The 24,335-nt window shown below is 42.1% G+C and overlaps 1 protein-coding gene across 1 annotated transcript in view; it reads right to left on the bottom strand.

Moving 5' to 3' along the window:
• Positions 1–24,335, bottom strand: part of NTRK3 (neurotrophic receptor tyrosine kinase 3) — a 650,206-nt gene that overhangs the window by 400,147 nt on the left and 225,724 nt on the right. Inside the window, exon 4 of the mRNA XM_066592818.1 lies at positions 23,442–23,513. Coding sequence (XP_066448915.1) covers positions 23,442–23,513 — 72 coding nt within the window. The remainder of the gene's footprint in view (positions 1–23,441; positions 23,514–24,335) is intronic.

Raw genomic sequence — 24,335 nt, 5'->3', positions numbered from 1 at the left:
TACTAAATCATCCCAGACAGATATTTGTCCAGCCTTTGTTTAACACTTCCATTGAAGGAGAACTCACCACCTCCTGTGGTAACCTGTTCCACTCATTGATCATCCTCACTGTCAGAAATGTCTTTCTAATATCTAATTTGTGTCTCCTCCCTTTCAGTTTCATCCCATTGCTTCTAGTCTTTCCTTATGATATTTACGCTAAAATAAAGTAGATGAATATGTTCACTTTTTATTTTTGAACGTTTTGATATGCAAGTTGTATAGTCTCAGATAATAGGTCAGATATGGTGACAGTTTAGGGTAGCATTGGGGTGGGCTGTTTTCTTTTTTTATATATATTTATATCTTATTCTGTAATGTTTTTCTCCTTATTTTTGTAACAATTTTTTTTAACATGTAAGATTCCCATGATGTCATGTAAGACCTCTGAGGACATTCACAAGATCTTTTTTTTTTTTTTGCTTAATTTAAAGTATGTCACTGTAACTGTGGCATCCATAAGAGCTGCCGTTACAGGGGAAAACAACTGTGAGAGCTAAGCTGATACCCCGTAGCTCTGGCATGTTGGGAATCATTAGTGATCACATGATCGCCAGGTCCCATGGAAGAAATGGCACTACCACTTTCTCTATTATATACATAGCACACATTGAGAGCTATGTAGACTGTAAAAGAAAAGAGAAAAGTAGTTAAAAACCGCATTGGTCTTTTCCATTGGGTCCCCGGCTGTTTCTGACAGCCAAGCACTTAACCTGGTCCTGCTAGATTGCAGGGGCTGGAGTTGTAATCCTGTGCCATACATTTAGGTGCTTAGTCCTTAACAAGTCAAAGGGAACCTGTCAGATTGAACATTTTGTCCAAAGTGCAAAAAGCGTAATATAGAGTAGGAGGAGCTGAGCAGATTGATACATAGTTTTGTAGGAAAAGATTTGGTATAACTTGTATTTATTAACCTCACGGACTCCCTTTAAATTATTATTAACCCTCAAATCTATATACATTTCCCAACAGCCTTTTACTGAGAATGTTGTGCTGTGTTGCATTATGGGAGATGCATTGTTAAAATGTTTGAGCGAGATTAGAAAAAATAGGTATTTTTTCCCCCAAAATCAGTGCCATTGTGGTCTAAGGGCTGTGTCTGATATTGCAGCTCAATTTCATTCAAGTTAAAGAGTTATGAGTTGTAACAATGTATCCTGAAAGAGCCGATGGATTTAATGTAGGAAGTCATGGAATTGAGTTTTGAATACCAATATGAGTGTAACATGTAAAGCATCTCCAAAGTTACTTGATATTATACATACATCTAAACTGTAAAGTGATGGCCAAAAGAGAACTCTTCTTCAAACAGTAGAGGCTCCTATTGGAATGAACCAAAATCTAGTTGAATTGAGATGATCCTTCATTCTTCAAAATTCCTTTTTATGTCAGAAGAATGTCTTCATTGTACTGTTTATGGCTCACTTGTGCTCTTAGCCATAAAATGTTCAGGGCTATGATATTTCAAGGTCATTTGCAGAATGACTGACAGTTTTGTCTTTCTTATCTAGAAAATCTCAAGACATTGTTTTCCCAAGTGATGTCATCTAATTATCAATGAAGGATGAGAGCTGGGACCTCAATGACCTGGTGAGCTGAGATGGTTCAGCTGAGATAATGTGAACAATAGTCATTCTTTACCTTCAGAATAACTTGAACAAACAAAAGCTGCACAATTCAGTTCTATGCGCCCCTGCATTGCATGGGAGAAATTACAGAGTAATGTATAGTTACTGTCATATAAATAACTACAGCCATTTATTAGCAAGAGGACTGAATTTCCATAATGTAACTTTACCAATATCATCTTTCTACAAATTTGTTAAGGACTCCAAATCTGTCATGCTACAAAGTCAATACAATCTTGCTATAGGTTGGCAAATCACTAGATTGTAGAGTTGAGCGAACGTACTGTTTTGAGCTTGATGCTTGTTCGAGTATTAGCGTACTCGATGGTGCTCGTTACTCGAACGAGTATCACGCCGTGTTCGACCCCGCCCCAGTTTTTGGCTCCTCCCTGCTGTGATGTGCCTGTTTTGGCCCCTCCCGGACGCAACGCAGCAAAAAAAAAAAAGCTCGGGACCCGGCGTCCCACATACAAAAATGCTCGAGTCTCCCATTGTAGCCAATGCGCTTCGTTACTCGAGTAGAGCTCTCAAATTTTACGAAAAGCTCGACTCGAATTACGCGGACCCGAGCATTTGGGTGCTCGCTCATCTCTAGTAGATTGTAATTAGCACCAGACCCACTAGGTGGCCACATTAAGGCTTCCTTCACATGACTGCATGTGTTTTTTTGTTGGCAACACACAGCGTTTTTTCGCTCAAATGAATATTTGACCAGATCGAGTCGCGATCTTTATTCGCATATTTCATGCCATTCACATGGGGCGCTGCTGCGTCATTGTTAAAAAATAAGCTGAAGCAAGGAAACCGTTGATCGCTATAAAATGCTCCGAATGTCAATTAATGCTTAATTAGGGCAAGCTGTGTTCTTTTCCCAGTGTTGTACACAGGGTAACTCCCTCCCCCTCCCTTTTTTCCTGTTTCCATAGAAGTCCATGGGAGTTTCCTGCGTATTTCGGCAAACGATAGGGCAAACATATCTTTTCAAGCATATGTCCTATTTTTTCAGGCGCATTTTTTTTACACGGCCAAAAAATCATTCATCTGAGTGAACCCATTGGAAACCAAAGATTTGCATGGTCACATTTTTTGCCCCGTGTACATGTGGCAGCTGACAGAGCACTGAGTGAAAAATTTGTTTACCTATCATAGTTACTTGTGTTTTAGAAAAGCTAAAAACCAAGTGACTGTCAGGCTGTGCAAACAGGAGCCGCTCAATATTTGAGCAACTCCTGTATACTGTGAATGGAGGTGGATGAGCCCGAATGATCCTGGTCTGCTGCACCACCATTCACTTGAATGACTAGTACTCTTGTGTAAGCACAGAAGTGATAGTCGGTGGAACCACTGTCGGGCGCTTACATGCTCAACAATTGTTCTGTGTAAAGGGACCTTAAATTGTGTTTCGTTACAATGTATACTCTCCTTTAAAAGTTTTTTTTTTATCAGAGAAAGTAACTTGAGGCATGCATTTCATATGGTGTTTCCATATTTTTGTCCACCCCCTGTATATCCTAAAGTAAACTCTTTTATTTCAACTGGTCAAAATGGATCCATTAGCAATTAAGCCCTTAACGTCAGTATGAATACATCCTTCTAAAGCCTTCCAATCATCTTACTCTACAAAAGTCTCCTTTTGAGTTGGAGTGCCTTTCTTAGCTCTCTCCTTGTTTCTTTTACAATCTTGCAAAATATACAAATTATTTTTGGTGACAGCTTACACAATAATAGCGAGATTCCATTGTTCATCCCAAAAGCAACTGTTGAGCAGGTATTTATCCAATACACAGGAGGGAAAATAAAAGGTATACAATAGCAATTCATATACTCAGATGCTGTTTCTAAAGTGCCACTGGACAATAATTGAAAGTGTCAGTTTGTATCTTTCTTCTATTTGTCTTGTTTGTCAGATAATAGCATCTGACATATTATCCACCGTTCGTGACTGAGCTCCACTGAGGCATGCAGGAAGTTGTGAAGAGCTACGACAGCACGCACCAAAAATATCAGTCACATTCGCTTTCTTCCTTTCAACTGCGCTTTTCCGTCTAATGATCGGACTGGGAGTGTTGCATGTGCCTTTCCTCCTGACTGATAAATAGCTCCAGGGAAGAGATGTGTAATAGACATGTGCCATCTACAATATAAGTTACTTGCTCATTGATTAAGATGCTATGACACCTCTGCTTATGGCAACAGCACAGGGCAGAGGCGTGATGCTCCGTGACATGCATGGAAATTTCCCTTTTACGAAAACAAGAAGAGAGAACGTTGCATCATCAGGAAATAGACTAAGAAGGATTATTAAGAGACATCGCCTAGGAGAGCACAGACGTATGATCTCGCTATGTATTACATAGACAAAAAGTCATTGCCGGTCAGTTGTTATGGCTACAGCTTGCTTGCATCTACAATGTTACTGAAGTACTCTCAATGACATATAGATGACATATCCACACACTCCGATCCGCTAAGACACTCAGACTAAATACCCCTCTAATACTAACCACCCATTCGCGCCTCCAGGACTTCACCAGAGCAGCACCCATCCTCTGGAACGCTTTACCCCAAGGCATCCGGACAATCCCTGATTCACAAAATTTCAGATGTGCCCTAAGAAAGCACCTCTTCAGGGAGGCATATCAAATCCCCTGACCTAGTCCCCCTGCCCCTTCCCACGGCTCCCCACACCTTCCACCCTGACTATCGCATATGACTTATACCCCTGTGCCTGCTTACTGCCCCCACCCTGTTTGCTTCCTAATAACTGATTTCCACATGTAATTCCCGTACTGCTTGTGTTCCCCCATGCCTTACCTCCCCCTTTCCCCCCATACCTCCTGTATCACCCCCACCCCTTTGTTTCATACTGATTGTATACCACATGTAATCTGTTGTATTTGTCTGTGTTCTCCCGTGCTTGAAAGAGCTGCAGAATAAGTTGGTGCTATACAAATGAAGATTATTATTATTATTATAATCTAATAGGGTAAATGAACAGGGGTGCGTTCCTGGCTCATCCTCTTTAAATATTTTAATAAGAAATTGCTTAAAGGGGTTGTCACATTTAGCTGGAAGCAAGCATGCCAATCAGCTGATTGACTCAAGTCTGGCCTCTTTAAGACCGACAGATGTGGAATTTTTGCTGGTGGGAGAAGCCTTGTCTGGCCAGACAATTCCCCTGCAGTGGCCGTTGTAGGAGAGATGTAAAGTCTTGTTTATATGGAACGATTATCATTCAGATAGCCATTAAAATGAATGATAATCAATGATAATTGTTCAACCTAAACACGAGGCAACTAAGGAGAATCACTCGCTTCTCATTGGTCGTTCAGTTTCGGCTGGCATAAAAATAATCTGCACGATTCTTTAAATGGGCTGCCCAAGCGTGAGCGAGCTGGTGATGACACCACCAGTTCGTTCCGTCGGCCAGATGAGAATCATGAGATTCTCAGCTCGTGTAAGAGGGCCTTAACACTACAAGTTGACCATTCAAATGTATGCCTGTCAATGTAATGCACTGATTGTCATGGTCTGCCAGAATGGTCTGCCAGAATGGGAGTTGCTCTTAGGGCCCTCTTATAGTGAATGATTATCATTCAGATTCTTGCAGCATTGTGTGAAACTGAACAATAATCACTCGAACAAACAACAAATTACATTTTCTTCACTTATCATTCATTATTCAGTTTCTGCAGGCATAGAAATCAAATGACGATCAGCCATATAAACAGGCAGTCGTTCATCTATGAATGACTGCCTATTCACCATGAATGGAAGAGGGCAACCGGAAGCGGTCTCTGGCATGCTCAGCCTCCATTCATTGAAAGATTATTGCTCCTGTGGGACAATACAGGAGCGATAATCTTTGGGGAGACTATTGGGTTAAACACCCCACTGTTAGCCCATGTAAAAGGACCCATACAGAGCAATTCTCTGTTCTAGCTAATAAAGGGGATCCTAAATAGGGACTACCTCCCCCTTCTCAATGTAATAGCCTTATCTGCTAGTAGGGCATACTTTTACCAAGCTTATATCAATAATGGTATACGAACCATATTAACCATTAGCCGTCACCATTGCCTATGGCACTCTACTACGATTTGATACATTTGCTGTGTTAGGGCAAGTATCAATGATACAATTGCAAACTTCACTTATGCGATGCAGTGCAATGCTTGGTTCTAGTGACACCGAGGACCAATTATATATTTCACTTCCCAATGTCATATAACCTTGTACTAGGCAGGAAGCCTGAAGACGTTAACCGGCAACCCTGAGACGTCAATGTGTTTTCTATAGCATGAAACATAATATAAGCTATGATGACATCATTTTTTTCCAGTCCACATTAGAAAATCATAAAAACCAACAGGATAAAAAATGAGACACATTGCCTGAAAAACATGCAACTTGTGTTACTGAAAGGTTCAGTCCGGGTTAAACTTGCAAAGAGAGAGTTTCATAGGAACCATTATGCTAGAGAATAATTCTAGAAACTGAGACCGCTTTCAAATACACTTAAAGGAAATGAATGGTTTTATTTGCAGCTACTAAAATAAAATAAAAAAAAAAAACATTCAGCACATCCCAGCAGGTACCAATGGGGGGTTTGTAAATGGAGACACAAAGCACTTCCCGTCACTCCTGCTGGGAGACAACGCGAGGTGTAGAATGAAAAATTAGCTTTTTCTCCTATTTTTTTTTTGCTTTTAAAAGCTTCAGTTCTAGGGAAAAAAAATCATCTGCTGCCTATTTGAGGATATTTATTTGTCATTCATTTCCACTGAAGCTAGCAGAGAATGTTCGAACTTCAGAAAGGTGACTTTATACAGAACATTTTAAGATCTGTGTCACCACCTTAGGGCTTAGTCACACGGGCGTTTATTGCCGCGATTTGCGCATGCGCATGCGTCCGGCGACTTTTTAAAACCATTGCTTTGCAATGGTATCGGACACATGAGCGCTTTTTATGCGCTCGTCCGATAAATTAGAGAACAGAAATCGCAGCTCGCACCTATCTGCGATCTGCGATTCCTGTTCTCTTCTCTATATGCGCTCAACGGGGCCGGCGGCAGCAGCGCCGACCCCATTGAGAACATATAGAAGACAAATCATTCTTCTCTGCCACAGCTGGAACAGCTGTGGCAGAGAAGAACGATGTTTGCCCATTGAATTCAATGGAGCGGCAATACAGCCGCTCCATTGAAAGCAATGGGCTGCCGGCGTGCGCGGGGTTAATTGTCGGGAAGGGGTTAAATATATAACCCCTTACCTGCAATGCATCCTTAAATGTGAAAAAATAAAAAAAAAGGATGTTCTCACCTGCTCCCGGCAGCTGGAGATCCCGGCGGTCGGACTGCAGTGGGTGTGAAGGAGGTGTGACTCAGGCTTGCCCCTGATTGGCTCAGCCTGAGCCAATCAGAGGCTGAGCTCAGTCACACCCATTCATGAATTCATGAATGGGTGTGACTGAGACTTGCTTCTGATTGGCTCAGCGCTGAGCCAATCAGGGGCAAGCCTGAGTCACACCTCCTTCACACCCACTGCAGGCCGACCGCCGGGATCTCCAGCTGCCGGGAGCAGGTGAGTACATCCTTTTTTTTTATTTTTTCACATTTAAGGATGCATTGCAGGTAAGGGGTTATATATTTAACCCCTTCCCGACAATTAACCCCGCGCACGCCCGCAGCGCTTGCATTCAATGGAGCCGCTGTATTGCCGGCTCCATTGAATGCAATGCGCTGGACAGCTCCGGCCCGTTTCTAATGAAACGCGGCTAGGAGCAGATTTTCGGGCGATTTTTGGGCCGATTTTTCGGCGCCGGTCACGCGATTTGCGCATGCGCATCCGTCATGCGATGCGCAAATCGCGTGAAAAAACGCCCGTGTGACTAAGGGCTTAGTCACACGGGCGTTTATTGCCGCGATTTGCGCATGCGCATGCGTCCGGCGACTTTTTAAAACCATTGCTTTGCAATGGTATCGGACACATGAGCGCTTTTTATGCGCTCGTCCGATAAATTAGAGAACAGAAATCGCAGATCGCACCTATCTGCGATCTGCGATTCCTGTTCTCTTCTCTATATGCGCTCAACGGGGCCGGCGGCAGCAGCGCCGACCCCATTGAGAACATATAGAAGACAAATCATTCTTCTCTGCCACAGCTGGAACAGCTGTGGCAGAGAAGAACGATGTTTGCCCATTGAATTCAATGGAGCGGCAATACAGCCGCTCCATTGAAAGCAATGGGCTGCCGGCGTGCGCGGGGTTAATTGTCGGGAAGGGGTTAAATATATAACCCCTTACCTGCAATGCATCCTTAAATGTGAAAAAATAAAAAAAAAGGATGTTCTCACCTGCTCCCGGCAGCTGGAGATCCCGGCGGTCGGACTGCAGTGGGTGTGAAGGAGGTGTGACTCAGGCTTGCCCCTGATTGGCTCAGCCTGAGCCAATCAGAGGCTGAGCTCAGTCACACCCATTCATGAATTCATGAATGGGTGTGACTGAGACTTGCTTCTGATTGGCTCAGCGCTGAGCCAATCAGGGGCAAGCCTGAGTCACACCTCCTTCACACCCACTGCAGGCCGACCGCCGGGATCTCCAGCTGCCGGGAGCAGGTGAGTACATCCTTTTTTTTTATTTTTTCACATTTAAGGATGCATTGCAGGTAAGGGGTTATATATTTAACCCCTTCCCGACAATTAACCCCGCGCACGCCCGCAGCGCTTGCATTCAATGGAGCCGCTGTATTGCCGGCTCCATTGAATGCAATGCGCTGGACAGCTCCGGCCCGTTTCTAATGAAACGCGGCTAGGAGCAGATTTTCGGGCGATTTTTGGGCCGATTTTTCGGCGCCGGTCACGCGATTTGCGCATGCGCATCCGTCATGCGATGCGCAAATCGCGTGAAAAAACGCCCGTGTGACTAAGGCCTAAGGCCTTAAGGCCTTAGTCACACGGGCGTTTTTTCACGCGATTTGCGCATCGCATGACGGATGCGCATGCGCAAATCGCGTGACCGGCGCCGAAAAATCTGCCCAAAAATCGCCCGAAAATCTGCTCCTAGCCGCGTTTCATTAGAAACGGGCCGGAGCTGTCCAGCGCATTGCATTCAATGGAGCCGGCAATACAGCGGCTCCATTGAATGCAAGCGCTGCGGGCGTGCGCGGGGTTAATTGTCGGGAAGGGGTTAAATATATAACCCCTTACCTGCAATGCATCCTTAAATGTGAAAAAATAAAAAAAAAGGATGTACTCACCTGCTCCCGGCAGCTGGAGATCCCGGCGGTCGGCCTGCAGTGGGTGTGAAGGAGGTGTGACTCAGGCTTGCCCCTGATTGGCTCAGCGCTGAGCCAATCAGAAGCAAGTCTCAGTCACACCCATTCATGAATTCATGAATGGGTGTGACTGAGCTCAGCCTCTGATTGGCTCAGGCTGAGCCAATCAGGGGCAAGCCTGAGTCACACCTCCTTCACACCCACTGCAGTCCGACCGCCGGGATCTCCAGCTGCCGGGAGCAGGTGAGAACATCCTTTTTTTTTATTTTTTCACATTTAAGGATGCATTGCAGGTAAGGGGTTATATATTTAACCCCTTCCCGACAATTAACCCCGCGCACGCCGGCAGCCCATTGCTTTCAATGGAGCGGCTGTATTGCCGCTCCATTGAATTCAATGGGCAAACATCGTTCTTCTCTGCCACAGCTGTTCCAGCTGTGGCAGAGAAGAATGATTTGTCTTCTATATGTTCTCAATGGGGTCGGCGCTGCTGCCGCCGGCCCCGTTGAGCGCATATAGAGAAGAGAACAGGAATCGCAGATCGCAGATAGGTGCGATCTGCGATTTCTGTTCTCTAATTTATCGGACGAGCGCATAAAAAGCGCTCATGTGTCCGATACCATTGCAAAGCAATGGTTTTAAAAAGTCGCCGGACGCATGCGCATGCGCAAATCGCGGCAATAAACGCCCGTGTGACTAAGCCCTAATGGGAAGACACAGCAAAGCAGGAGAGTGCCCAGGGGTTTTCTACTTTCTGAACTAGCTTTTATTACAAGTCATTTTCTATGTTCGGGTGACAGACTTTACAGCAAGAACTTTTACAATGATACATTGATCACAATATCTTGTACAACTAAATGCTGTTGGCTACAGTGAGTTTACAAATTTATATAGATTTCTACAAAGCTCCAAGATGGGGGATAGGGGAGAGTTATCACTGTTGCCGTTTTTAGGAGTTTGTAACATATAACCTTGGGAGCTTCATTCAAGGCAAGTTATACCAGACTTCACTTCTGTAATGGTTATTACTACGAAATATAGGGCTGCCCATTTGTCTTCAAAAGGATACCACAAATGGTAATCTGTCATGTCTCCTACCCAAGTTTAACCCCTTAAGGAAAGCCTCTTTTTTTTCATTTTCTCACTGTTTTCTCTTTTACTATTCTGTGCTATCAATCTTATCATGCATCAGCACCTCATCATAGGAGCAGCTAGAGCCAGTACCATCTCTGCCTGCTGACAGGACACTGTAATCTTCATTACCTTCTATATGCATCTAAATAAGCTACAGTTCTTAAATGTATAGTCAGGAGGATGAATTATCATGTCCTTTATTATAACTGTGTGACAGCAGCCTTTAATAATCATCAGTAAAGTTGATCAGACTTTCTGTGCTCTTCTCTAAAAGGTTTGTGTGGTAGGTGCTGACTGGAAAACTGACTAATTTGAGAGAACATAAACCCAAGTAAGTCTCAACTTGTCAGAATGAGATCACATGACCACCTGAGGAGAAGGAGGCTAGGAAGTTTCAAATAGAAATAACTAACTAAGGTAATACTAGCTGACATATATACTGGGGGGCTAGTTACATAATGAATAAACATTTTTTTTTTTATCAGTGTGGCTCTTAAAGAGTGACAGCGGAAGATACGGGTGAGAGAACAGATGGTCTAGTTTACTAGGCAACTGTGTGACCACAAAACTATATTCTGCATCTTACTGCCTGGCTATGTCTTCCAGTTTAACTTAAAGGAGTATTCGTATCTCAGCTTTTCATAGCTAAGACTGGGAACCGCTGCTATAGTTACTGGCCACCCATATGTTAACTACAAAAACAGCTGCACTCTTTAGCTCAGTACTGTTTCCTTAGCTTCCATTGAAGTGAATGGGAACTCCAGTAACAGTGTAGTATAGTTCATTACACTGCTTTATAACTCAGAGGTTTACAGAAACAGCCTATCTCATTGTGCTGCATTATTTTATAACTCTCATTCACTTTGATTGGAGCAATGCAAATAGTTTTGGGCTGAAGTGCTTGGCTGTTTCCAACAAGTGGTCGGAAACAGAAGGCTGGGTTTTCTTATCTTGCCCATGAAACACCGAGATAAGAATACCCCTTTAAACATTCCATCTGTAGTTGCGGCCTTGATCATTGTTACCTCCAAAAGGAGAAACTAACTCCCCTTCAAGGATAAATTAATGTTAGTGTAGGCCCTTGAGTAAAACATTGGGTAGCGGCCCCAGTTATTTAGTAGGTGGGGCCTTCTCCACTTTCTATTGAAAGAAGAAAAATGGTGATCGAGACTTGAGGGTAATTGCTCTATTTTCACCGCTATATAATAAGGCCCTGCTTCCCTTCTTCAACAAGCAGTGTATGACTTATGCATAGATAATACAGATGAGTGAGCATACTCGCTAAGGACAATTGCGCATTGTCCTTAGCGAGTATCTCCCCACTTGGGAGAAAAGGTTCGTCTGCCGGCGGCGGGTGACAGGTGAGCTGCAGCAGTCAGCAAGGGGAGCGAGGGGGAGAGAGGGAGAGAGAGATCTCCCCTCCTTTCCTCCCCACTCTCCCCCGCAGCTCCCTGCCCGCCGCCGGCAGCCGAATCTTTGCTCCCGAGCGGGCAGGTACTCGCTAAGGGCAATGCTCAATCGAGTAATTGCCCTTAGCGAGTATGCTCGCTCATCACTAATAGATAACTATGTGTGAAAAAAACCACAGAAATTGCACTTTAACCATTTCTGTGTGGATGTCATTGAGGGCTTAAATATATGGACGTGATTTTTGATAATTACGACCGCATAATGGGACAAAAGAAAGCCATTGAGTTCAATGGTTTTGTTTTTACTATTGGGATTCTTGCCCGTTAATACTACGGGCGAGAAAGATAGGGCACGACCTATCTTCCCATTTTTTTTTTTCAAACTTGCGTGGAATAGCGAGGAGTTTTTAAGGTAAAAAAAAGCTTTCTACCTCATTCATGCAAACCTCCATAGAGGCGAGTGTAGTTGCGCATACGCCCGTGTGAAGAAGCCATGAGGGCGAAGAATAAAAGGTGACTACACAACTGCCTAACAATTCTATTCATTTGAATGGAACTTTGAATACTACATATTTGATTTACTTTGGACCAAGGCTTTGTACCATGTGATCTCCTTGATAAAGTTGACTAAATTGCAATTTATATAACCAGCTTAAAAGCCTCTGTAGGAAGGAACATATAAGGATACACTTATCATAACTCTTACTTCCATTTAACTGGTCAGATAATACATTCTATATAACATCTAATGTATGATGCAAACACTAGTACTAGCTTTACATGACAAAAATACGAACTAAATACTTTTGGACAATACAGCATATAAATCACACAATATATTGTTCATAATTCCAAGGACTGGAATGGAAACTTTATCCATATCTAGTATACCATACATAGAAGTTGTCTTCACACAATGACTTTACTGTTCTTGGCTATAAAGTGCAGACAGATCAGCAAGTTGACAGGAAAGCATTCACAAGGTCATTTAAGTGAAAACTCCTCTTGTAAAAAAGGATTTTGCTGTTTAACCCATTAGTAACCAACCTATCTTTTGCCTTACGGACTAATCAATTTTCATTGTTGCATTGCAAGAGCCATGACTTGTTGACACGGCTGTATGAGGGCTTGTTTTTTGGGAATGCATTGTTTTTTTTTTTTAATGGCCCCACTTTAGGGTACATATAACGTGTTGTATAACTTTTATTTAATTCTTTTTCTCTTTTTGGGGGGAGCCCCGCACTTACGCCAGAAATTCTGCCATTGTTTTGGGGTTTTGTTTTTAGAGTGTTCACCAATTGATAAAAATAACATGATAGCTTTCTTTTTTGGATTTGGATCATCGTGGTTACTCTAATATCAAGTTTCTATAAGTTTTATTTTTTACTACTTATGCACAATGAAAACACTTTTTTAAAGGGAAAACAATTGATTTTATATTGTCGTATTCTACGACCCATAACCTGTTTTTTTGCAGGCAGACTTGTATATTTAATTGCTATCATTTTGAGGTACATGTGACTTTTGGATCGCTTTTCATTGCGTTTTTGGGGAGGCAAACAAACGAAAAATAGCAATTCTGGCATTACTTTAAAAAATTATTTTTACAATGTTCACCACGTCTGGGTCATTACAGATGTGGTAATACAAATTATGTCCTGCCTTTTCAATTTTTTTTTGTGGGCATTTTACCTATTTAGAAAGGGTTTTTATGAGGAATAATTTGTATTTTTTTCTTTAAATTAAACTTTATTGAACTTTTTTGACGCTGTTTTTTGGTCCCTCAGGCCTTGGTCAGACGACTGCTTTTTGCCGCGATTTGAGGATGCACATGCGATCTGCGCATATATAAAACCATTGCTTCGCAATGGGATTGGTCACATGGCCGCTTTTTATGCAGATATGCGATAAATTATAGGACACGACTAATCGCAGATCGCGCCTATCTGCGTTTTGCGATTCCTTGTGTTCTATATGTGCACTCAATGGGGCCGGCGGCAGCAGCGCCGACCCCATTGAGAACATATATTATAAAGATCATTCTCCAAAAATGTGTAAAAAAAAAAAAAATTATACTCACCTTGTCCCTGCAGAGGGAGTTCAGCCGCGGCCGGCAGTTCTCCTGAACTGCTCTGTGTAGTATTCAGCAGGCGGGGATCTAAAATCCCCGCCTGCTGAATGGGCTGCCTCTGATTGGTCACAGCCCTCACCAATCAGAGGCAGCTCTTACTCACCCATTCATGAATTCATGAATGGGTGAGTGAGTGCTGCCTCTGATTGGCTGAGCGCAAGGACCATTGAATGACAGCTGAGAGCTGCCCTGATTGGTCCCTGCGCTCAGCCAATCAGAGGCAGCACTCACTCACATGAATGGGTGAGTGAGAGCTGCCTCTGATTGGTGAGGGCTGTGACCAATCAGAGGCAGCACATTCAGCAGGCGGGGATTTAAAATCCCCGCCTGCTGAATACTACACAGAGCAGTTCAGGGGAACTGCCGGCCGCGGCTGAACTCCGGCTGCAGGGACAAGGTGAGTATATATATTTTTTTTATTTTCACACATTTTTGGATGGTTTTCAGGGAAGGGCTTATATGTTTAAGCCCTTCCCGAAAATTCATCCTGGGCTCGCCGGCAGCCCCTTGCTTTCAATGGAGCCGGTTGTATTGCCGGCTCCATTGAATTTTAATGGGCGGACAGCGCTCCTTTGATCGGGCCTGCTAGCTGCAGATTTTTCGGCAAATCGTCGGCCCCGTCGTCCGTTATGCGGTCTGCAAATCGCGGCAAAAAACGGTCTTCTGACCGAGGCCTCAAGGGGACTGCTCGATTGTTTGGATAAAACACTGCATTGCTTATGTCAGGCTGCCGGCTCCCATGGGATCCCATTGGTACTTTGCAATAAAACTGTAAGTGCTAATGGGCGACAGAAGGAGCCCTCTTTCCTGATCATCTGCTTACATGCTGTACTATTTGCTATTTGTTGTGGCATGTAAGGGGTTAAACTGACAGGATCTGATGTTTCTCCACTACTGGTGGTTAGAACAGGAGCCTGGCTGTTAGTAGCCATCCAATCCATCACTTTAAAAAGATGTATATGCAGGTTTAAAGTCCATTAATGAGGACAGTAAAAAGGTGTATAGGCCGTCAATAAGGGGTTAAAACTAACTAAAATGTTAAGTAACTTCGTAAATCATTGCTTTTAGTATCTGACCAATATGTTGCTTATTACTCCATTTACACCTTGCAGGTTCCTTCTTGGACTCTGTATGCACTATATTTGCACTACTCAAATATTTATATGACTTAGGCCTCGGTCACACGGGCGTTTTTTCCCGCGATTTGCGGATCGCATGACGGATGCGCATCTGCAAATCGCGTGACCGGAGCCAAAAAATCTGCTCCTAGCCGCGTTTCATTCGAAACAGGCCGGAGCAGTGCAGCGCTGTCCAGCGCATTGAATTCAATTCAAGAATAGCTAAGTGGTAGCTAGCAAAATGGTCAGTAGTGATGACCACCCCTGTTGTCTTCCTGCTGAAGCAGATGCTACAGGGCCTTGGGGACAATGATAAGTCACGAGTGCAGGAAGCGATACCGATCTTCCAGCTACCTGGCCAGTTCTCCATTACTCAACACTACAGGAAGGGTGGCTTTGGGCAAGAAAGGGAGGCATCTTCTCCAACACTTTTCTCCACCTATGGGAGAACTGTAGAGGAGGAAGAAGTGGGTGATAACATAGGACCAGAGGCAGGGGAGGTTTCTACGCAACGTTCCCTCCATCCATCACTAACCTCAGGTATTCTGGATGGCTGGACCAGCTGGTGGAGACTCTTTGGTCTGACCCTGAGGAAAGTAGGTCATCATGCTGCAATGCTTGCAGAAGGACCATCACATAGCCCATATAAAAACATCAGTTCATTACTGAGAGGCCAGCCTCCTCCTCAGGGTAGGTCTTCAATAGTGAATCAGCAGTTATTTGCTGCTTGGAATCCCTGCCAATCAGCTGATCCTACAGCCCTCTGTCAGTGTGGGGCCAGACATCCACATTGGTGGTCAGTTCCAGTAGTGCAATAGACAGCTTCACTACCAATGGAATTAATGGGAGCATTGCCTTCTGCTAACCTGTCAGCTACTCATTGTGATCAGAACCAGAAATGTAATAGAAGGCATGGCACCCATTGATTTTAATGGGAGTGAAGCTATCTTTTAAACTTCTGTCCTTGATCACAAATTCAGATGTCTGGCTCTGATGCACTGACAGTGGGCAGGAGGATCAGCTGATTATTAGGGATCCTGACAAAGCACCACTGATTAACTATTAATTAATTATCCCAAGGATACATCATCAATCGTAAATATTCCCCTTTAATAATTGCTGCATCTGTAGGAATGTGGGAAGACAAAACAAACAGTAAAAGATATGTATTGCATAGGTGTTTTCCTGAATGACCTATTCTTAGGATAGATCATTAATATCAGATTGGTGGAAGCCTAACCACTGGCACCCCCAACTGACTAGGTGCTTGAAGAGGGCCAAGCACTCAATCTGTGACATTATCTTCATCAGTCACATGGACTTTCTGCAGCTCAGTTCCATTCAAGTGAATGTGATTCAGCTGCAATACAAGACGCGGCCACTATGCAATGTACAGTGCTGTGTCTTATGTACAATGACTCATGAACAGCTGATCAGCAGATGTGCCAGAACTTGACCTTCCACAATAATACTGTGACCTATCCTAAGAGGGTTAAGCCAATGTAAAAGTCTCAGAAAACCCCTTTAACACCAAAATATGCTGTGTCTTTTCTAGTTAAGTATAAGTAATCAACTGCACTGCAACAGCTTGTCTCTTTATCTGACATTTAGCAATTCCGGTTACTTAATTATCAATGATTATATGATGGATGAAAGAGTTTTACAGCTGAAAGTTAAAGAGGCTACTTTTGAAAGGCTGAGTAAAGATGTGCTCAATCTGGAAATAAATATTATGCTTCCATTTATTTTTAATATTTCAATAGCAATAATTGTGACTCTTCAGCGCTTTGCTCATTATAGACAATAATATTCTGTCCTTCAGATACATGGAATTTGCAGAAACAAGTGCAACTCTGCTGTTCTCATGGCAATCACTTGAGAAAAGTACCAAGGCTGCATTCCAATCCATTAATAGGGAGTGCAAAGTGTTGATGAATCCAATGATGCTTTGTGCAGAGTGCGATGAGATCATCAGTAGACACAAAATTGCACCTCTTTCATTTAAATACAACAGACAATACGCATAAAGGAACCATTCTTGTCCAGACAAATGGTGACAATTGGTTCTGTATGCTGCCATAGTACTGGATGATGGCTTGAAACTGATGAAATGGACTAGAGAGCAGTTACCCATATTCCAATTCATACCAAATGATCAGAAACACCTGTTTGGATCAGATCACGCAGTATGAATGGCAACCACACTCTAATTAAGCTTTACATTGTCCTTTATCTGCTTTGATTTGCTTCCCTAGCCTATCCCTTGCATGCAACGTTTTAGTAATATCTGTGGCAGCATTCTAACTTTAACCCCTTATAGAGTGCCTGCATTTTCACGCTAGAGCGCTCATGCTCTGTCACCCGTTTTCATCTCCTCCCGACAACTGAAGTCCTATACGAGGCTACATGGGGCCATTTTCAGCTAAAGAAGTCAAAAACGACTGCCGAAGAGCAAGTGCATCAGTATGAAAGTGCAGGCACTATTTAAGGGCTCTTTCCCACAAGCTTAGGCGTTTTTACCCGGCGGCACAGTAAAACCGTGTGAACAGGCGCACAAACCTAACGTTTGTGCTCCTGTTCAGACGGCATGGGCCCAGCGCATATACACCGAGGCCGTAATGCCGTTGCCACCCCTTCCCTCCCTCTCGCCGACTCACCTCCTCTCTCCTTCCCTGTGGCTGTTTGCAATGGGAGTGGGTGGGACAGGGACAGATAGCTGGAGGGGAGGAGAGAGGAGGAGAGAAGGGGAAGGGAGTTTAGCAGTCACAGTGCTAAACTCCCTTCTCCGGCCACTGTCATTGGCATATTCTGGGCATAAAGATCGTTCCAGGACTATCTTTGCTGCCCGGCGTAAAAGCACCCTCGTGCTATATTTGCCATCCGGGCGCTTTTACGCCGTGTTAATATGCCTGTGTGATCTGATGCATTGAAATCTGTAATTTAGATTGATATAATTTGGAGAACATACAGCTATTTGATTGCTTTTTATTAAATTGTTTCTTTGAGACAAAGTGAGCAAAAAAAGCACGGTGGTGAATAATGACACCAAGGTAACCCATTCTACCTTTATATTATTTATTCATGTCATTTGCTTATCACTTTTACATGCTTGATAAGGGAGGCAATTATATGAGACCTCGGAAACGTGTTTAATTTGTTTGTTCGGCTTTTATATCTGTATTTTTGGGATTTGTTTTTAATAAACCTTTGGCTACACTTCTATATACGGACCTGGTATCTGAAGGTGATGATTCGAATCTGGATTGAATTAACTCTAGGCGAACCTGGATTCGGCGGAGCCCATACTAGTCTTAGTTTGAGACCCTCCTTGGAAGTAAGTGTCTTACTTGATACCTGATTATTTTTCAGCATTTATACCTGGAGCACTGAAATTTGTTTTCTTTCGCTGGTTACTTGACAGTCAGTGTGCAAGATAAATAATGCATTGATTTTTATGGAGATGGAAATACCAAATATGTTTTGTTTGTATTGTTTTTTTTTATTATTATTATTATAAATATGAGATAGGGTGTTTATTACTTTTATCATCCTTTATGTTTTACAATAATAAAAAGAAGAATGCTTTCACTTATTTTTCCTCTTTGATTTTTTTAGTCCTCATAGAGGACTTAAACTTGTGGTCATTTGATTGCTTATATCATGTACTGAAGTATTGCAGTATGTGGTATTTCTGCAGGCATTCTATTAAGACAGGCCATAGGCCCATCTTATTAAGCAGAAATATATGACAGCCCTGAGAGCCTTCAGAAAGATGGGAGGCATTCAGAGCCCCCCAATGCTGATCGGGGCGCATATTATCAATTTCTGCTACAGTTTTGCGCTAACAACCAATCAGGTTGAATCCGCCAACCCAAACAACCAATCAGGTTGCTGGAATTGTGAATCAGAACCGATCTGGTTGCTGGAATTGCTGAATACGGCAGATGTGTTGCAGAAATTGATAATATGTGATCGGGGCATGTTTTCTTCACTTCAATAATTTAGATAAAATTCCACTCGGTTGATAAAGATAGGGGCCTTGTGTGGCGCAGAATGTTAAGGCAGCAGTATGCAGTCCTAAGCTCTCGCTCATGACCTGAAGGTTGTGAGTTCACTGGCTCAGGTAGCTGGTTCAAAGTTGACTCAGCCTTCCATCCTTCCGGGGTTGGTAAAATGAGTACCCAGCTTCAGGTAAATAAATTGCCTGAAGGCGCTGCAAAATAAGTTGGTGCTTTACAAATAACAAGTCCCTTTCCCCCTAAAGAGCCTCTGACATGTTAACCAAGCAATGAAGTTCAGTATAAGGGCTTTTACCCAGCAGCGTCCTTTTTTATGCTGCGATATCGCTGCGTTATTTTCAATGGGACTTTCTGCTGTTAAAAAATTGCATCACACAAAAATCGGGAAAAAGCACAAAGTTGCAATTTTTGTGCGATGCGATTTTCACATTAGAAAGTCCCATTGAAAAAACGCAACGATATCGCAGCGTTAAAAAAAAACGCTTGTGGGTAAAAGCCCCTCATCTTCTTTTCCAGATAAACAGGAAATTTTTCCAGTTTCACAATGGGACCAATACAAATCTGAGCAAAATAAAGAGGAGCCATCTGTGCATTAATGTCATTGGTATTAGGCGCAGGAGCCAAATGCAGTCTTGTAATAAGTTTCCTAAAAACTTGCAAAATGCTGCATCGCCTTAAACTCCGCTTCATCTGCCCTAAATAACAACAATTTGAAAACAGAAATTAAATCAGTTTTATTTTGCTAGTAAAGTTTATGAACCTCTGAAATTTGATATCAAATTCAATTAAATGGCTGTTCCTATTCACGGGAACATGTTTACAGGCTTTACGTTGTAATTCTAAGTGTTCAGCCTTTAGACTTTTTAGAAAAAATCAATGTGTGGCTATACAAAGCACAACATAATTTGGAACACTTAGATTAGAAGAAATTACACATTAAGCTAAAGGAAAACAAAGTCTCCATTTAAGGATGCAGCAATCTAGCCAAATACATCAGGAAGGGGCTTTTTTGTATTAGTGTTTCACTTTAGATTTGGTACAAATGGAGATAAGTAAAGGCTCATTCAACACCTTGCTTCCGGCCACAGCAGCATTTTGCCACACCAGCCAGATGTTATATAGTAGTAAATTAAATAGAAAAAAAAGTGTTGAAGCTATATAGTATACCACAGAGTATTGAAGTTTCTAGGTCAGCCCCATTACTACTGCAATGTGTAAATGAAGCCTAATAGAGGAAGATTCAAAAACAAGAGGAGTTGTAAGGCACCGTAAAATGTCCTAATTAGAGATGAGCGAGCATACTCGGTAAGGCGATTTACTCGAGAGAGCATCGCCTTTCTCGAGTACCTGCTGGCTCGTCCCTGAAGATTGGGGGGGGGGGGGGCAGGGGTGAGCGGGGGGTTGCAGAGGGGATCAGGAAGGAGAGAGAGAGAGAGGGATTTTTCTCACTCTCCTCCCTGCTCCCCCTCGCTGCCCCGCGCCACCCCCGACCACCCCGAATCTTCAGGGATGAGCCAGCAGGTACTCGAAAAAGGCGATGCTCTCTCAGGTAATAGAGACCAAAGTGACATCTTTGATGTCATATTTCTTTGAAAATCAGATGCATGGGAGCAAATTAAGTCATAAACCGATATTAATATGGATTTACACATAGAAACATTCTGCTATGTCTACACATACAGGAGAGGACTGTTACCTGGTACCCCTCTCACACCTACTCCAGAATACAAAGAAAGGAGGTGGTACTTTAGTCCAACAAAGTTAGTGACATTGACCCTCCTCTTCCATGGACAAACAGGAAAGTTTGAATTAGTATAAAATATTTATTTCTTGTTTTTTGTGGTCTAAACCTGGGGTCAATTTTATAATCTAAAAAATACAGAAGTTTTTTTTATGTTTTACTACTAAAAACAACCTTAAAAATTGCTTTCTGTAGCCATATTCTGAGACTCAAAACATTTTCTTTTTTTGGGGGGGGCATAGATTTAGTGATACCGTTATGGGGTACATATCACTTTTTAATTTCTGCCCACAGTGATGTTTTGTATACAGGTCACGTTGCCTAGTGCTTGAATGGCCCAGGCCTGTACTCGGCTTTGGGCCTCATGTTGACTGACGCATGAGTAAACAACCACAACACTGCTGCAGCCAACAGAAGCAAATACCAGCTGGAAGGACTGGAGTAATGGCGGGGAACAGCAGGTAAGCAGAGAGGTGAGTATTACCATTTTTTTCATTATTCCACCTCCTCCACCTCTGCCCATGTTTGTTTATTCAGAGAACTCCTTAACGCTTTTAGGACTCAAGATTTGCATGCTTTTTCAAATTTGCTACTTTCATCCCTGCTTTCAAAAATCATAACTTTTTTTATTTTTCGATTTAGTCATAGATGGCTTGTTTTTGCCGGATGAACTGTATTTTTTTTTAATGGTACTATATAATATATTGAAGAACTGTAAAAAATGTGTGAGATGAAGTGAAAAAAAATGCAATTGCAACATTTTTAGTGAAGTTTTCTTTTTGTAGTGTCCATTCTGTGGTAGCCATGACATGGTAAATATTGCAGTATTTTAATAGATAAACTTTTAGGAATTTAGCAATTATGTAAATGTTTTTATTGGGTTAATTATATACCTAATAAAAACTTCATCAAATTTATTTTTACCTCTTTCTTTTCTACTTGTTACTTGAACTTGCGATTGTTTGATCACTTTCACAATATACTGCAATGCTTTTATACTGCAGTATATTAAATATTAAGGCAGGGCTTAATAAGTGGAATTCCATGACAGCCCTGGTAACATTCTCAAAGCCATGGGAAGCAAATAACACCCCAAGATCTTGTTGCAATGCAACTGTTTAAGGGAACCACCTCCCAAGCCAGCTTCATACTAACCCCATGCACATCCAGTGTTAACTATCATTGGATTACATTAAGTGGTTAAATAACCGCAATGCCGACGGGAGGATTGTTGAGTGGATGGGAGTAGTGTCAGGGGAGCAGCAGGTGAGCACGGAGATAAGTATTACTATTTAATTTCATATCAATCCATTAAAATGAGGCATTTTGTTGCTTGCAATAAATATAGAAATATAGTATTCTATCCTAGAAGCTTGGTTTCTTGAGTAAAGGGTGGCATGAATTAGCCTTTATAATGGGTTTAAAGAAACTGTACAAGTTTTCCACAATCGCAGTAAGGCCTCGCTCACATGTGTGTTTATTTGTGCGCACGTATGTGCTTACAAAACCGCATGTCTGTTAGAACCATTGTTTTCCTATGGTGTGTTCACATGTCCGAGTTTTACAGGCGTGCAAATTCGTGCACCCGCCAAGTATAGTACATGCGTGCACCATAGGTTTGTGCTATGCGTAAATATTCCCCGTAGAGAGTCCCCTCATTACTGAAAATAGTGACAGCACTGTCACAGTGTTCAGTGATGATGGCACTCCCCGCAGGGAGTAAAGAATCCTCTGCCACAGCTGTGGCAAAGGAATGCACTGTTCTTCCATTGCTTTCAATGACGCTGCTGCTACAGTGACAGCGAGCCAAGCGGCTAGACGCACCGAACCCCGACAATGACGGAGAGGTGAGTATATATATATATATATATATATATATTTTTTTTTCTTTTACACAAGCTAGGGATGATTTTCAGGGAAACGCTTATATTTAAAGCCCTTTGATGCAAAATCACTGCAGTGGTTGCCTGCAGCCCATTGACAGCAATGAGCACGCAGCTTCGTTCACGCACCTTTTTTGCACATCTGTGCAGCGCTGTTTTGCACGCACATACGCACATGCAAAACGACGCTCATGTGAACAAGGCCTTAAAGGGAAACAGCTTGAGTGCTACAGTAAATCTATCTATCTCTCCCATATCTATCTATCTATCTATCTATCTATCTATCTATCTATCTATCTATCTATCTATCTATCTATCTATCTATCTATCTCATATCTATCTATCTCATATCTATCTATCTATCTATCTATCTATCTATCTGTCTATCTATCTATCTATCATATCCCATTATATTGGTAAACATAGGGGTGTTTCATACAGTTAGATTTTCATTGCAAGTTAATATAGCCAGAATGGAAACTATACTCTGAAGTGACATAAATCCTTCATTATCTCAGCAGGTAGTGGAAGAATACATTTTATTTTTCTACTTTTATTTCAACTCTGAGTGATCATTCGTGGGAAAAAAAAGAACTAAAAAAGTTAATGAAATTTTTATGTGTATTGGAATAGGTAAATGGTCTGTTTGGCGCCTTGAGATGATGAGATAATCATTGGAGCTTTGATCACTTATTCAGGTGACAAAACTGGAAAACTTCATGAGCGGAAATTAAAAATAAAGACATTTAGTAGTGTAGATCAACTGGAATTTAAGGGAAGCAGCAGAGAAGATCCAATTCCCTCAATGACCACAGGAAATGGTTTCTCACATGAAATGAAATATACATATATGGAAAAAAGCTTTTAAGGTTTTTTTTGTTAAATAGCTAACACACTCTGATGTATGAGAAAAGGCATTATCAGATCCCCTACCCCTACATATGGTAAGTGTTAATGACCATAAATGTAATTATATAGCATCTGCCATTAAGTAAGAATCAAAAATAAGAATAGCACAGACAAGCCAAATAACTGAAAGAGAGAAAATAAATGCATCAACTTACATGTAGTGCAAATGTGGATTCTTGGAAAAGGCCCGTGGCTGTATGCTCCTCAGTCCACAGTTCATGATGGTTCTGCAAGACATAGGCGTTATATTATTGTTTTATCAGATGTGTAATATGTTTAAATCAAATCTGTAAATGCAGAATGCAAGAAATGACAACTTCTGAAAATAGGAAAATCAAATGACAAAGGCATTACATTGGCACGCTTAAAGCCGATACAGTAATCTATGATGATGAGAGAAGAAGAAGATCTGTACAATATGTTTCTTGAATTCATGTTAGGAAACTGTCTGACCAGAGACAACTGTCAAAAGCCCTCAAAGTGTCTAACAAAGCTATATTGGGAAATAGGGGCAAAACTGCAAACTACAGGACCCCTTATCAAACATTTGAAAGGGCTTCCCAAGATTACGGTAACCCTTTCTATATATATATAATATTGCCATCAGTGCTCAAATAATATCTTCCCTCCCCATATAACAATTTGCTTTTTCTGCAGGCTGCTTTTTTGACCGGCCCTTGTTCCTTTTGCATCAGTAGGTATGGTCTTCTTCTGTAATTTTTACTAAATTTGATCTTACAGGTAGAGAGCATCTCCTAAGCCTAGATTTTTCTAGTACTGCACTGGCCGTAATTTCCTCTCACACACTTCCTATGCTGCTTGGCATAGCCCAGCTCCAATGAGTTTCAATGCAACATCTGAATGCTCACCCCTCTGCTGCATGTAGTGATTAGCAGTGTCCCCCTGTCCCTGTTACTAGAAAAGCCAAATGCCTAACAACAGGCAGTGGATTGCAAAAGTGCTGGAAGAGAAACTGGTAGTGGCAGCCAGTTCAAACTTGATTTACAATGGTAAATCAAAACTTTTTTGAATGCAACTAGATTACAATG

This window comes from Eleutherodactylus coqui, chromosome 2 (assembly GCF_035609145.1).
Source record: "Eleutherodactylus coqui strain aEleCoq1 chromosome 2, aEleCoq1.hap1, whole genome shotgun sequence".
NCBI lineage: Eukaryota > Metazoa > Chordata > Amphibia > Anura > Eleutherodactylidae > Eleutherodactylus > Eleutherodactylus coqui.
The sequence above is the reverse complement of the archived record's forward strand: the minus strand, read 5'-3'. Positions and strand labels throughout refer to the sequence as shown.